This window comes from Leguminivora glycinivorella, chromosome 11, assembly GCF_023078275.1.
Source record: "Leguminivora glycinivorella isolate SPB_JAAS2020 chromosome 11, LegGlyc_1.1, whole genome shotgun sequence".
Lineage (NCBI taxonomy): Eukaryota > Metazoa > Arthropoda > Insecta > Lepidoptera > Tortricidae > Leguminivora > Leguminivora glycinivorella.
The window spans coordinates 12,379,408-12,396,252 of record NC_062981.1 but is presented as its reverse complement, the minus strand read 5'-3'; the positions used below and the strand labels follow the sequence as shown (position 1 = coordinate 12,396,252).

Here is a 16,845-nt window from a genome sequence, read left to right as displayed (position 1 = left end):
AATAATCGGTCGGCAATCGATATCTAGGCAGTGTAAAATGCAGGTGGCTCAGTGGGAAGGGATTAGTATGTAGGCATCGGCGAGTATCCTGCATCCGTAATAACTATTACAATGTGCTGTAAGAAGATCGTTGTTTTGCTTGCCTTTTATATGTTTACGTTTGTAATAAGTATAAGCAAAATGGAAAAAAATGTAAGGGATAATGCAAGGAAGTACTTTTTACCCTACCGACCATAGCGTCGAGATACTGGCTATGTGGGTTGTATGAAGTTTCCCCAGTATACATATTTATATAGGTAAAATACATACATATTCGTACCTACTACCTACGTTGTGGTCGCTGTGTAACAATTCTATAATCATTGCGAAAATTTCTTTAAAAACAATAGTAATATGTGTAAGGTACAGTCAGCCAAAACCGGATCGTACAGCAAATAGATTAGTTACAATGGCCCCCCAGTCGAGAATTGCCCCGCTTTACCTTAATCGAAATAATCGCGGACAGATGTACCTACAAAGAAACCTACGGATCCAAATGAAAATCTTATTTTTTGTAAACGTTTCAATAACAATACTTTTATTACGCGGGCGAAGCCGCGGGTAAAAGCTAGTCTATATATATAAACGGCAAAGTCCTGAGTGACTGACTGACTGACTTAAATCAACGCACAGCCCAAACCGCTGGTCCTAGAGATTTCAAATTTGGCACGTAGATTCCTTATATAGTGTAGAGGAGCACTAAGAAAGGATTTTCCAAAATTCACCTCCTAAGGGGGTCAAATGGGGGTTCAAAGTTTGTATGGGGAAACAAAATTAGTTTGACTATTTTATTCGAAACTTCACAGGAAGATTCCTTAAGACATATGACTGACTACGTGTTTCAGGTTTTTTGAAAATTTAACCCCTAAAAGGGTGAAAAGGGGGCGATAAAGTAAAAAAATCAATATGGGTATCGTTTTTATGGTTTATCGGGTCGCTGATCACGATAAATACAACGTTTTTAAAATCTAACGAGGCGGAAGTGAAATACCTTCTCCCCTGTTGTGGTGCAATGGATAGGGATAGGGATAGGGATAGGGATAGGGATAGGGATAGGGATAGGGATAGGGATAGGGATAGGGATAGGGATAGGGATAGGGATAGGGATAGGGATAGGGATAGGGATAGGGATAGGGATAGGGATAGGGATAGGGATAGGGATAGGGTTAGGGATAGGGATAGGGATAGGGATAGGGATAGGGATAGGGATAGGGATAGGGATAGGGATAGGGATAGGGATAGGGATAGGGATAGGGATAGGGATAGGGATAGGGATAGGGATAGGGATAGGGATAGGGATAGGATAGGGATAGGGATAGGGATAGGGATAGGGATAGGGATAGGGATAGGGATAGGGATAGGGATAGGGATAGGGATAGGGATAGGGATAGGGATAGGGATAGGGATAGGGATAGGGATAGGGATAGGGATAGGGATAGGGATAGGGATAGGGATAGGGATAGGGATAGGGATAGGGATAGGGATAGGGATAGGGATAGGGATAGGGATAGGGATAGGGATAGGGATAGGGATAGGGATAGGGATAGGGATAGGGATAGGGATAGGGATAGGATAGGATAGGGATAGGGATAGGGATAGGGATAGGGATAGGGATAGGGATAGGGATAGGGATAGGGATAGGGATAGGGATAGGGATAGGGATAGGGATAGGGATAGGGATAGGGATAGGGATAGGGATAGGGATAGGGATAGGGATAGGGATAGGGATAGGGATAGGGATAGGGATAGGGATAGGGATAGGGATAGGGATAGGGATAGGGATAGGGATAGGGATAGGGATAGGGATAGGGATAGGGATAGGGATAGGGATAGGGATAGGGATAGGGATAGGGATAGGGATAGGGATAGGGATAGGGATAGGATAGGGATAGGGATAGGGATAGGGATAGGGATAGGGATAGGGATCGGGATCGGGATCGGGATCGGGATCGGGATAGGGATAGGGATAGGGATAGGGATAGGGATAGGGATAGGGATCGGGATAGGGATAGGGATAGGGATAGGGATAGGGATAGGGATAGGGATAGGGATCGGGATAGGGATAGGGATAGGGATAGGGATAGGGATAGGGATAGGGATAGGGATAGGGATAGGGATAGGGATAGGGATAGGGATAGAAATAGGGGACGGGGACGGAATAGGGATAGGGGCGGAGATGGGGACAAAGATAGAGATAGGGATAAGATAGGGATTGGGGTCAGAATAATCGGTCGGCAATCGATATCTAGGCAGTGTAAAATGCAGGTGGCTCAGTGGGAAGGGATTAGTATGTAGGCATCGGCGAGTATCCTGCATCCGTAATAACTATTACAATGTGCTGTAAGAAGATCGTTGTTTTGCTTGCCTTTTATATGTTTACGTTTGTAATAAGTATAAGCAAAATGGAAAAAAATGTAAGGGATAATGCAAGGAAGTACTTTTTACCCTACCGACCATAGCGTCGAGATACTGGCTATGTGGGTTGTATGAAGTTTCCCAGTATACATATTTATATAGGTAAAATACATACATATTCGTACCTACTACCTACGTTGTGGTCGCTGTGTAACAATTCTATAATCATTGCGAAAATTTCTTTAAAAACAATAGTAATATGTGTAAGGTACAGTCAGCCAAAACCGGATCGTACAGCAAATAGATTAGTTACAATGGCCCCCCAGTCGAGAATTGCCCCGCTTTACCTTAATCGAAATAATCGCGGACAGATGTACCTACAAAGAAACCTACGGATCCAAATGAAAATCTTATTTTTTGTAAACGTTTCAATAACAATACTTTTATTACGCGGGCGAAGCCGCGGGTAAAAGCTAGTATATTATGTAGTCGTCTAGTTTGAATATTTATTTAAGTAACTATCTGCATCTAGTGACCCTACTTTTACGAATTAGTTAGCCGGCACTAAAAATCGCTGCCTGGCACTCGCAGGGAGAGAAATGATAAATTATACATACCTAGAGGATAAAACTGTAGTACCTAGTTAGCTGGCTTATAAAGTCACTGAACAAATCTCGTTAGCGTTTTGTTGTTTGTGGCTAAATTATAGGATATTATTTTTTTAATATTATATAAATATGTGAAGCGTCTTAGAAAAAAAAATCTATGTATTATCATAACTTATGATATTTAAACTGAGCAGTGCATATCGTGTGTGACTTGTACTTCTCTATGAGATTTTTGAAAGATGGAATGATCATAGTTAAGAATACATATAATATATTTGAGAGTTATGTTATATTATATGTAGGAAAGTAGTATTATTATTGTGTCCACTTAACTTACATACCACTCAGCTGCCAACTATAGGATATCATCCACTTCATTGGTGAATATCCCGCTACCTGTAAGAAAACATTGGTAAATAAGCAACACCTATTATTAATCACGAAGAGCCCTTTCTTATGAAAACTTAAGGATTGTGTCGTTAAGTATAAGGACAAAAAAACCTGGTCATGTGCATAATTTTTAACCGCCGCCCCAAATCACAAGCAAGGTGGTTCTCAATTCGTCTGTATGTTTTTTTTTAATGTTTGTTCCACGATATCTCCGTAGTTACTGGACCGATTTTGAATTTTTTTTATTGAATGTATATTATGCATATAGATTGGTCTCATTTTTATCAGAACCTAGTTCTGATGATGGGATCCTGGAGAAATAGAGGGAACTCTTCAAATCTGAAAGGCATACATATGGTATTTTTGTGTTTTTATAAGAACAGCATGCATTTACGTACGGAACAGTGACATTTGGTGCAGTGGAACTGCTGATGATGGTCAGAACGGAACTCCTCAAATCTTTTTGACGATCATGATGAGAAGATAAACATAATTTTGAGATGTAGCAAATTTATAGTGTAATTTTTATCATGAAATAAAGAAATCAATCAATCAATCAATCTGAACGGCACACTTATAGTGACTTTGGTATTTTTATAAGAAAAGTATGCACTTACGTCCAGAATAGTGAAATTTGGTGCAGTGGAACTGCTGACGAAGATCAAAGCGGAACTCCTTAAATCTGAACGGCACGCTTATAATGACTTTGATATTTTTATAAGAACAGCTTGCATTTACGTTCAGAACAGTGACATTTGGTGCAGTGGAACTTCTGATGATGATCAGAACGGAACACCTCAAATCTGAACGGCACACTTATAGTGACTTTCGTATTTTTATAGAAACAGCATGCATTTAAGTTCAGAACAGTTACATTTATTTGTTAGGAGATTTGTTCTCTTTGTTATGCTTACATATTGAAATTTCAAATTTTGTCAAGCTCGATTTCTTATAATCGGATATCGGATTCATAAGGAATTGAGGAAACTCTTCAAACCTTAACGGTATACGTATAATCATTTGTGTTTCCATAAAATAATCAAGGATTTACATTTAAAGCAGTTTTAAAAAATACCTACACATTTCTACATAATCCAACATAAGGAAGTACCTTTCATCAGAACCCCAAAAGCGGCGGTTTTTTTTTCTTAAAAATTATGTATAATTATGTTCAGAGAGTATGATCTGAAGGTATTGGTAAGCACTATCTGATATAAGAAGATCTGATATTTTGTGCTTTCATTAAGGTCTAGCTAAAAAATTTCGGGCAACCCTTATCTGGCTTAATTTCAGAATATTCCAATGATGACTCTTTGTACGATTTAAACAAACAAATATGCTGCCAAAACATGTTCTTTAAGAGTCCTCTTCATGGTTGTTCAATTGGGCACTTACAGAATAAATGCGGTGTATTTATATAATTTAAAAAAACGCATTTTTGAGCATCGTTTCGGATTGCCGTTACATTTTGTTGGAAGCAGGATGAGAGAAACAGATAAAAAAATTGGCCTTAGGCCAAAGTCTAATAGACATTCATGGTGTTTGAACAGTCCCTAAACCAGCAGGCCTAGCACATGATTGCCGCGGGAGTATGTCGCCGCGAGAAAGATCACACGTCTTCTTCTAACTGTATTAATGACGTAAGGACGGGTAGTCTATCTCGCGGCGACATACTCCCGCGGCAATCATGTGCTAACCCTGCTGATCGATATAAACACTCTGTATGATAGATAAATTCGACGTCGAAGTCGGAGTTAGCGTAAGCGCCATGCCAGGTTCTCTAAATGGCCGCCATACACAGATCCTAAACTTTACTTTTTAGAAATAACAGTGGTTAGACTATGTCCAGATATTCTGCTTTGTGGATCATGTGTAGTTGAAGTTCGCACCGTACAATTTTTTTTCGCAATCGTATCGTTTTATACGCAATTTGTGAATTTTCTAGTAGCATTTGTCCGAAATCGTAATTGGTACTCGGGAGGATTAAGTCAATACTGTCTAAACCATATGCTTTACGTCGAGTTTCTAGGACAAAATGCGTAGGTACCTTATTATGTTATAAGAAAAAAATATAATAGCAAATAAATACGGCTACTCAAAGTTGTTTTCATACTTAACGATAGGTACAGTCTTTATTTATGTACTGAATATGATAAGTGACAGTCCTACCTAGATAGATTTAGAACCTATACGTGATACCTACCGACAGTGCCTACCGACTGATGCAATTCAGAATCAAAACTGTCTTCGTTGCAAAAGACTCGTCGTAGGTAAAAAATCATTACCGAGAGCAGTCCCTAATTTCGTTCATAGCTTACAGCACGGGCTTTAATCTTCATACATCGAATTTTAGTCTTAATTTCGAATGGCTAGTATTGAAATGACAGTTCACTCCGATCTCGTTCCGTTCTTTCCGCTCCTTTTGCCCCCTCCCATGTTGCACCCCACCCCGCAGATACACGCTAGCGCTGATGCCGCCATATTGCCGCTAGTTTTAAAATACTTTTCAAAGCCATTGCGATATGCGACATTGCTGTTTTATCGTTGGTCGAGTGAAGTATCGTTGATTTCCATCCGAGCTTATCCTCCCAAGTTAAATCAGTGATAATTGTGGTATTTAGTTATGATTAACTATTAACATGTACCGCAAGTGTTGTGTGGAAAACTGTGCAAGTGTACGACAGGACGTTAAATTGCACCAGTTTCCTGCATCGGAGATAGGACTCCAAAAGTGGCTTCAGTGCATTAACAGTGATCGGCTTCGTAACCTGAGTATCCAGGAACTGCGGAAGGTGTTTGTGTGCCACAAACACTTTGAACGTAGGTTCATAACTCCAAAGAACCGGATACTACTTGGTGGTTATCCCACTTTATTCTCTCAGGGAGAGATTGAAAGTGGTGTACCAAGTCCCCAATTGGAAGCCGATCTAACTGGTAAGTTTTAATTTCATTTATAACTCGTATAGTTTTAGTTACCTTTGATATTGTAGCTCTGACGTAAATAACATGCTAATAATGAGATCGTATAAAAATACCACGCTGATTTTAATTCAAAATATCATGCTGAAGTAGTTTAATATACAACATGGTAATCAAATTAAGATAGTTTCATTATTTGGACATAGTTTTGGTTTTGATGACAGTAAAATATCATTTCATGACTATTAAATACTTTCTTCGTAGAAAAACTCAATATTACTAGGTACCATCTAGGAACATGTGGTATTTTTTTTATTTAGAGCTAAAAAAATGTTAAAAGAAATCACTTAAATACCACATGATTTAGTGACAAATCTTTCTATGAAGTTATTAAAATTGTATGAAATCATCAGCATGGTAATTTTATCAATGTTTTGTTTTGGTGAGCCAAAGTTAGTTATAATAATTATTTTACGCCAAAGATTGAATGATTGAAACATGGTATTTTTTTAAATGATGTGGCTGAGGTGGTGCAGATATTCAGAAATGAGCAATGCTTTAATTAAAGCCCTATTGCACAGATTTTATAAGTGTCCCTGTTGTCGGATCCTTATCTCCTTATCAAACCTGGTCATAAAGATTTAGTTTAGCTACTATATGTTCTTTTAAATACACTTATTTACATTTTGAATGCTTTATTGTAATATCTATTATTTATATATATTTCATCTTTCTTTCAGCGCATATAACGTTTGATCATTGCTATGATAGACGTCGCCAGCATGAAGATCACACCTACTCTAAAGTCATCTCTTCAGAAATTGCTGGTAGGTACCTAATTAGTAATTATCCATGACATTGGATAATTATTCTAATGGAATATAATATAGCTTTAAACTGGCTCTCTTATTGAAATCCTATAAGAGCTTTTATATTTGAGGTGCAGAAAACACATTCCTGAGTTTATACTAAAACTAAATAAATTTTCACTGTATGATCACCAGGTGCTTCCACACCAGGCTGTTATGAAATGTTATATAACGTGGGAGCACCATGATATACAAATTTATGTGAATATTCTTTTCAAAAGCACAGAATAACGCCAGTAATATAACTCTTCTAACAAACATACACCATGTGGTATGTATGTATGTACACTGAGTATGTATGCAAAACGTGCTAGCGTATCATTCTCATTTGCTTATGTACATGTACTTATACTGTGCCAGAAAGGTACTTACTGCCTGTTAGTTTAATTACAATAAGTTTCTAATTACATAAAGCTTCAATATTGATAATTGACAATGTGGGACCTGTTAGTTTAACACTTCTTATTAAACCAACACCGGTCATTAAGACGCCGGTTCGAATCCGGCCTTCATCATTGGTGGTGCTCGTCATTTTTTCTTTAATATATGACATATATCTTATTTAGATTTTTACTTCTCATTTAAATTAGATGGTAATATATTATTAAAAGTATTATTGCTGTGTGGTGATTGGATTGAAAATTTCAACACGCCTGGAGGGGCGAGGGATCCTGTGAGTATTGTAGAAGTTGATTATGGGATATGGGTCTGATTGTATAGGCAATACACTAGTAAGCTACCAAAAACACAATTTCCTTTTCTGTCAAACCCATTATTAATAATAGTGGCACTGAGACTTGAGCACCTTCATAGGCTCTGTTCACCCATTTTAGGAATATATAGATGTCAGTATGTCATGCATGTATTTTTATCAAAAAAATTAACTGAGCATTTGTTGCATTTTGATGTGCCCATAGATAGGTCAGTTGTTTTTGTGTCTTGTCTCCACTACCCAAAGGTTGTCTAGAAAAAATCGCTCTTTAGCGATAAGACCGTCTGTTGTCAACCATAGTTAATTAAAGTTATGTGCTTATTTTTTAACCCCCGACGCAAAAACGAAGGGGTGTTATAAGTTTGACGTGTCTGTCTGTCTGTGTGTGTGTCTGTCTGTCTGTTGCATCGTAGCTCTCGAACGGATGAACCGATTTTGATTGTTTTTTGTCTGAAAGCTGAGTTAGTCGGGAGTGTTCTTAGCCATGTTTCATGAAAATCAGTCCACTAGGTCGCGGTCGGGGGTTTTTTCAAAATTTTAATTTTGTGGTTAGGTTATTTATTTTGTCATCTTGTTATATTGGTGAGCAATAATAGTATTTGTAAATTATTGTATTGTAGATAGACTATTAAATCAAACAAAATAATATGTTAAGATGTTGTCAGATTAAGATGTCATTTGAGTGTTGTTTAATAAACATTTATTTATTACAGGCTGTTCACAGGATCTACCACCAGCTGTGTCAGATCCACAGATTCTACGAGGGCAGCATACTGTTTCAGGTAATTATTATTTATAGGATATTTTAATATTTTGCTTTGAAGATACTATAGAGGCTAAACCCTACTGTGTTAGAGATTTTTTTTTCGTGTATTTTTAAAATATAAAGGGGAAAGTGTGTGTGTTGTTTGTCCAGTCGCCATCAGATATATAAGAGCGCCCGAGGTACTCAAAAATATCTGAACACGCCTCTATTGCCTAGGCGTTAGAGGCGTGTTCAGATATTTTTGAGTACCTCGGGCGCTCTTATATATCTGATGGCGACTATCCAACGGCACAACGGAGTGACGAATTGACGTGATTTTTAAATAGAGATAATTGAAGGGTTGGAGATTGACATAGGCTACTTTGTGTCTCCTTATAAACCCCACTTCACTAAAATAGGAGTGGTAGTATGTATGGAGCATTCCGCAATTTCTAATTTAACGCGAGCGAAGCCGCGGGCAAAAGCTAGTTAAGTTAATCAATAAAATCAAAACCTTTTTTTATAACAGTGTCATCCCTGCGGCAACTGGCTGCTGCTGCTGTGCCGAGTCCTCAGGCGGCGCCCGAGCCGCTTGCTGCCACAGGTAACCACTTTACAGACTTGACAGTAGAACGAGGTAGACATCGATTGTACCTATATATTTACTTGATTAACCGCGAACGTCCGGACTTCTTATTCGGTCTCCGTGCGGAATGTTGTGTCTACAAATGTATAGTCTGTACTGTACTCTGTACCTATCGTTCACACGGCGTTTCGCATAAGAGTCAATGAAATCCCCACTTTAAAGCATTTCTCGTTTATCGTGAATGCTATGCTTTCTACTCCAGTATATAAGTTTCAAGTCCCAAACTGGAATTTTGCTATCAGCCACTTTATCGCTCTTGTCTTACAGTCTAGCGCTACTTTAGTGTTAGAGAGGCAAATTAATTAATAGGTAAATTACACATATCGTTTTCAGTGTGATCCACGGGCCACGGGTCTGCTTAGTAACAAGAGCACAATTTCAATAATGTCTTTATTTTATTAAATAACTTATTTCAGGCTCTCCATTGGATCATCAGGCAGAAGTGCTAAAACCACAGGGCCGCGAGGAGCCTAATGTATCAGGTATTTTTTATGCTTTATTTTTTTAACCCCCAACGCAAAAACGACGGCGTGTTATAAATTGTACGTGTCTGTATGTCTGCCTGAGGAATCGTAGCTCCCGAACGGACGAACCGATTTAGATAGTTTTTTTTTGCTTGAGAGCTGAATTAGTCGGGAGCTCGGGAGTGTTCTTAACCATGTTTTGTTAAAATCGGTCCACTATGTCGGGAGTTATTTCAAAATTTTTTGGTTAGGTTATTTGGCTTATTTATTATTTCTACTTGACGCGCGTGACTGCCCAACCCTTATGTCATTAATATGTGACGTTATCTGGGTAAAGGGACCTTGTTGCCGATGGCGCTTATGTCCCGCGGCGTCGTATTTGTACACGAACATCGCTCATACCGCCGTAAGCGCCATCGACAATAAGCTCCCTTTACCCAGATAATGGCACATATTATGATTAGGAAATGGCATATGATTCATAAATAAATATATGTCGCAGCGAGATTTAATCGCGTTAACTACTTGTCAGGTCTGCAAAAGTACCTATTAGAATAAATTCGAACAATAGGTATGTTTATTTGCGTTATTTAAATGAAACTATAAACATTACTGGACTCATACCATACCATGCTAACAGAAATCTTGATAGCCCAGCCTGCATTGATTAAAGTGCAAAGTGTATGTCCCAATTGATAGACGTTACTTATATTCGATCTCGTCATCAGATTTCTTTCAGTCATTCTTCGGATGTATAGTGCGTAAATTACCATACAAATAATTATATGGCTATTATGGATTATACTTTCACGAGTTCAGTTTGGACGTGGTATGAAACCGCTCTAAAGTTCGTTTTTTGTACGGTTTTCTTTTGTGGCTGACTTTGAAAGCCCAAATAATTATGAATTATTAAGATAAAAAAAACGAAATAAGTAATTGACATGATGTGTACTAAGCCTAAAAAACTTTTTGAATGACACTATTTTGTTTAAATTACAGACTCATTACTAGAGCAACGGCCAGTGCTTCGGGAAATCCAAAATATACCATGCCAGTCTACAGTGCCAGGTAAACATAACATAGAAAAGCCCATATGTAGCCATGATTAGGATTTTTAATGCAGTTTTGTAGATATTGAACCTCAGATAATGCCTTTAATAGCCTGGTTTTATTCATTGCAGGCTCAACACGGAACTCAACTGTTTTGAAAGAAACCCCTGATCTACCCGACAAGACTCGTGAATCAGGTATTTTTTAAATCATTGTTACTCCGAATTGAGACTTGTATTTTTTTTCGGGATAGGACGCAAATGAGCAAGCACGTCGCCTGGTGGTAAGCTATCACTGCCGTCCATAGACACCCGAAACACCAGAAGTGTAGGAGGCGCGTTGCCGGCCTTTAAGATAGGTGTACGCTCTTTTTCTAACGTTTTCCGGACCGATACGACAAGTCTTGTGACGAGATAATGACACATAAGAGGATTAGAAATCGAATTAATTCTATTGCATTTTTATAGAATGTATTACTAAAAATAAACTCTTTGTTTCAGGAAACGAGAGTAACCGGAAACGTAAACGTGGTACCAGAGGTACCGATTCCCGACCCGGCCAACGAAAACGAATCGTACCTAGAGTGGCAGCCTTGCCTCCGTACTGTCGCAAAATATACGACGAGTACAAGAAATCCAAGAAGCAGTTGGACTTTATGAAAAGAGCCAAGAGGGCCATGACATTTTCAAAGACGCAATGTTTTGAAAAGTTAACCAGCAACTTAAATCCCCTGGCAAGGAAAATGATTTGGATGCAAATAACCCAAAGCAACAAGAAACAAAAAGGAAGACGATTTACAGAGGAAGAAAAATGATTTCACTGGCAATCATGAAACAAAGTCCAAAGGCTTATAGATTTTTGCAACAAATATTCATTTTGCCATCAAGGAATACTTTAAATAAATTAACATCAACGCTCAAAGTGCAGCCGGGCATCAATGTTCAAATTTTTGATGCAATTAAGGATCAGGTAAAACAATAACATACTTAATACTTATTTGTGTACTAGGAGGCAAAGTAGTTGTTTAACCTCAACGTGCCAATATTGATACCAGAGCTTGCGAAAGATTCCAATATTAGACTGCGAACGAAGTGAGCGCTTCAAGAAGTGGAATCATGAGCGTTGCGAGGGTTTCGTGGCGAAGGTTAAACAAATTTTGCCACCAAGTTAAATTTTTCAGCACACCAACATGATAAACTGCAAAACGTCAAATGTAATTTTCTCATCCTTTTTTGAAGAATCAATAGAGCATTTACCAGTTGGTGTGGTGAAAATACTATTATTACATTTTCAGAAGACTGAGAGGGCCATGTGGGCGTGTGTTCAATGGTCCTGGGTTCGAATCCCGGTAAGGGCATTTATGTGTGCGATGAGCACAGATATTTGTTCCTGGATCATGGATGTTTTCTGTGTATTGAAATGTATATTGTACTAGAGACTAAAAGTAGCCTATGTCGCTCTCCAGCCCTTCAACATCTCCACTTTAAAAAATCACGTCAATTCGTTACTCCGTTTTGCCGTGAAAGACCGACAAACAAACGAACACGCACACTTTCCCATTTATAATATTAGTATGGATATACCCAGAACACAACAAGCTTTCAGCAATGAGCTTGCCGCATAGGTTAATTGATTTATTTTGGCTATAATATTTATGACATTGTTTCTTTATTTATTTAATTATACTTTTTGTTACATTAAGTCATTTATTCAATTTCAGGTAAAGAACTGGCCAGTGAACAAAAAGTACTGTTCCATTATATTTGACGAGGTAAAACTGGAACCCGGCTTGGACTACCAAAAGGGGATGGACCACATCAATGGATTTGTCCACCTGAATAAAAAGACCAGTGATTTGGCGGACCATGCCTTAGCCTTTATGGTGCGAGGAGCCATTCACAAGTGGCAACAGCCAATAGCATTTTATTTTTGTGAAGGGGCGACGAAAAATGAGGAGCTGAGAGTGATTCTGAAAAGAGTCATCGGCGCCGTCATAGACACGGGCCTGGTACCCGTCGCGGTCATCAGTGACCAGGGCCAATCCTTCCAGTCGGCCTTAAAGGGTCTCATGGAGGAGACACGGAGCGACCAGATTAAGGCCGGATGTCAGACTGGTAAGATTCATTATTACATTTTTATGAAAGTCGTTTTTTTAGTAAAATGGCACCAATGGGTTTGGTTAGATAGCAGTTGCTTTCGTAAATACTAATGACTTTTCTAAATTTTGGGATTTGTTGCCAAAGCGATCTGGAATATGTAAAGATCTGGAAAGTAGGAGATTGTTTTTAACTACATGATCATGATTTGAAGCAATGATTCTAATTATATTTAGACTTGTCCTTTTTAAACTTCGTTGAACTTTAATTACTAATTATAATTGGCTAGTTTCCTGCTAGTCAAATCAGCTTCTATTTAAGAACTGTCAAAACGATTTGCTAATATGGAATTAATATGAAATCGCGAGGAGTGACGTCACGGTCAATTCATTTACTTTATATCTTTCTCTTTGACATATTAAATAGAAATTATGTTTAAACATAACGATTGTCCGTATTTTTCTTATAATTATGTGGTGCTTTATTTCGTGCACTGCATAAACTATTTTATTTTAAGTATAAGAAACTAGCATATTATATTTAGACACGTCATTTTTAGATTTCGTCATTTGAATTAAATTACTGAATACATATTGTTTTTATATTTTTTCAGACGACGTCATAACAATCAAAGGCCACGACATAAGTGTCATTTATGACCCGCCCCACCTCATAAAGGGAATCCGGAATAATTTCCTAACAAAGGATATTAAATTTGAAGGAAAGGTTTGCAAGTGGAGCGACATCGTCGATGTGTACCAGACCGACTGTGAGCATGCCGAGGCTCGGCTTCTGCATAAACTGAACGACACGCATGTGATTCCTGAAAAGATTAATAAAATGAAGGTAAACTAATACTCCGTTGCTTATTTATAGTAGAGATATGAATTCCTTTTTCATTTAAATCGCCTATGCATATATATATTAACGGCTCAGCCACGACATTGGTCTAAGCGCGACAGTGAACGGCAGCCATACGTGTGAATGAAAAGTCCAATCGCTGTGTCTCGCTCCAATCTATGGCCGCCGCTCACCACTGTCGTGCTTAGACCAATGTCGTGGCTGAGCCGTAATAATTATATTTGCAGTGCCCTTACAGGGTTCATAGCTATGCTATACTGACGCTATGCGATTAGTATACTTAGTACCTCCTCACTACATTCGTATTTATGTTATTGAGTGTTATACATAATTTATTTCTTGACAAAATTAAATGCAATGCAAATGTTATGAGATCCGTCAGTATTGCACTGGTTAGTTACTTATATAAACAGAAATATTGTAGAAAACTCAGGAAAATAAAACAGAGAATCAGGAAGGAGTGAGAGATCTTTCCGTTTATAAACGACAGGGAGCATCATAACAGTATAAAAAATAATTTTGCAATCATTTTACAGGTCAAGACTTGCACACGAGTTCTGAGCAATACCGTGGCGTCCGCCTTATCGTATACGTCAAAATTTTGTAAGTATGCCACTCTTCGCCCTTTCGCTAAACATGCGCGGCCCGACAGCGTGACGGGAGCGGCTCTCGGCCCGCGTGCAGCGCGCTGGAGCAGGCAGCGGCGCATGTAGCGCTTCACATTACAAGCTGCAGTCAGAGCGCCTAAAAACACGCCAGTGCGGCGGAGATTTTCGTATCTATTATGGCTGCATGCATAATTTTAGCTAGATTTTTAGCGCCCTCCGGATTGAAAGTCGCACGCTCATACCTTAGGCCACTAGCGCTTTCTTATACTAGGTAGTACCTAGTAGGTACATACTATGCACTATATCTCAGTGCACACAATATCTCAGTTCTGCAATGGAATTCGACTTGGTGCCTATAAAATGAAATAAAGTAGTTTTAAAGACTATAAATTTATAATGTTCCAACTCTCATGTTTGTTGCTTTTGGGGCGATGCTGGCCATAGTATTTTGAATATTAATCTTCCTTTGCCGTACTGATTGCGATCCTACTGTCTACATACATACATACATACAATCACGCCTGTATCCCATAAAGGGGTAGGCAGAACACGTGAAACTACTAAAGCTTCAGTGCCACTCTTGGCAAACAAGGGGTTGAAAGAAAACGAAACTGTGACATTGCAGTGACAGGTTGCCAGCCTCTCGCCTACGCCACAATTTAACCCATATCCTACTGTCTAAACAATATTAATTACGAAAACTAGCAGAATGACCTAACAATCAGTAGATCAATGGCCCATTTCACAAAACTACAAGTCACAAAATTACAAGTGGGGGTCCTTTTTCATCTTGTCACATTGGATAGAGACTTCCACGTATAATTGCTTCGCAAAACGAGCCACGGCACCACGTTTGATAGTAATCGATAAAATGTTCATGTTTCTAATGCTTGTTATGTATGTCACTGATGCCGTGGATGCCGAAAAATTAAAAAGGCAATTATAATATTCTTAAATGGGTATTATTCAGTTAAATTGTCATCGTTTAACGCGATAGTTATTCATGCAATCCGATTCCATAGTTTTTATTTCTTTATACTAAATTTGTTAAATGTCACAGATACATTTCGTTACAGTGTACATACATAATACATATAGTGAAATACTAATACTATTTTTGTTTGCAGCTCACTACTCGGATGGAAGAAAAGTGAGTGAGACGATGAAGGACACTTCAAAAGTGGTGTCCTTTTTTGATGAATTATTTGACTCGTGCAACGGAGCCACACTCAATAGCAAAGAAGCAGGTGGGAAATCGCTGAAGAAGGCAGTCACAGAGAGCTCGCAGCACCACGATTTCTGGCGGCAAGCAATTAAGAAATTGGAGACCATAAGATTTATTGATGCTATACGGGGTGATGTATCTGTGCCTTCAATAAAAAATTGGATCGTAACTTTAAAAAGTTATATAAGGCTGTGGCAGCTTTTTAAAAACAAAAATATAAAAATAATGCGCCCAAGGTACTTCAATTCCGACCCCATTGAAAATTTTTTGGGCAAGTACGGGCGTACAATTATCGCAGTAACGACCCAAGTTGCCACAGCTTTATAAGCACGTTCAAATCGCTGTTGATCACCAGGTTCATTAAATTTCACTCGGCGGGATTCAACTGCGAAGAGGATTCTGGTGCTCAGTTAATAAATATAAAAAAATTGTTTGAGGCGAAAGATCAAACACAAACAGAGACCAGTAATCCTCTTGACAGTTCAAGTATCGAATGCGATCTTGAAAGCGTGCAAGCACAAGTACGCCGTGAGCGCTTGAATGTACACTCACGGGCATACACTGCGGGATGGGTAGTCAGGAAAATTTTGCAAAAAAATAAATGCGAAAACTGTTTCACTGATCTGACTGCGCCCCAAGAAGGGCCCTGTCACAGTTGGATCAGTGAAAGGGAATATAATTCCATAAAGAAAAAAAAGCTGTCGTACCCATCGGAGTATGCCGTGAGGATGTTTGGCGATATTGTAAAGGAGTCAAATGAATACCTGGAGAGGCAGCCCCATGTAAATAATATTTCAGAAAATATTAAAAGGCACATCCTCTCCAAGTATTCATTCGATTTCCTCAAATGCGCAGCTCACAAGACAGTTGTGCTTGACACACTACTGACTGCCAGTGTAAAGTTGTCGATATTTAACTGGTGCAACATAATTAATAAAATATTGAAAGGCACAGATATTTGTAGATTAAAGGATAATTTGCCTCAAACGCAAAAAAAAGCATTTATAAAATACAGAAAAAAGTTAAAAAATAAACAAAAATAACTATTATTTTGTTTTATTTCTACATTTAACTACCCATGTAAAACCTAAACAGAAATACATGACATTAATTACCCCTTGCATATTACAATGCAGGGTAAAAGGTCATGTATTTCTGTTTAGGCTTTAAAACTAATTTTCGAAAAAACTAGTACCACAACCGTGAATGGCTTAACCGTTTAGCCCCTTTGCCCAAATATTCACTTGTAAGTATTAAA

At 38.3% G+C, this 16,845-nt stretch overlaps 2 protein-coding genes across 2 annotated transcripts; both read left to right on the top strand.

Moving 5' to 3' along the window:
* Positions 1–5,892: 5,892 nt before the first annotated feature.
* LOC125231342 lies at positions 5,893–11,611 on the top strand. Its single transcript, XM_048136788.1, has 8 exons — positions 5,893–6,326; positions 7,052–7,138; positions 8,606–8,674; positions 9,167–9,241; positions 9,700–9,765; positions 10,747–10,815; positions 10,929–10,994; positions 11,298–11,611. The coding sequence occupies exons 1-8, from the start codon at positions 6,032–6,034 to the stop codon at positions 11,609–11,611; spliced, it is 1,041 nt and encodes a 346-aa protein (XP_047992745.1). The 5' UTR covers positions 5,893–6,031.
* Positions 11,612–11,624: 13 nt separating this feature from the next.
* LOC125231220 lies at positions 11,625–16,627 on the top strand. Its single transcript, XM_048136599.1, has 5 exons — positions 11,625–11,766; positions 12,518–12,911; positions 13,507–13,739; positions 14,291–14,357; positions 15,490–16,627. The coding sequence occupies exons 1-5, from the start codon at positions 11,626–11,628 to the stop codon at positions 15,912–15,914; spliced, it is 1,260 nt and encodes a 419-aa protein (XP_047992556.1). The 5' UTR covers position 11,625; the 3' UTR covers positions 15,915–16,627.
* Positions 16,628–16,845: the final 218 nt, after the last annotated feature.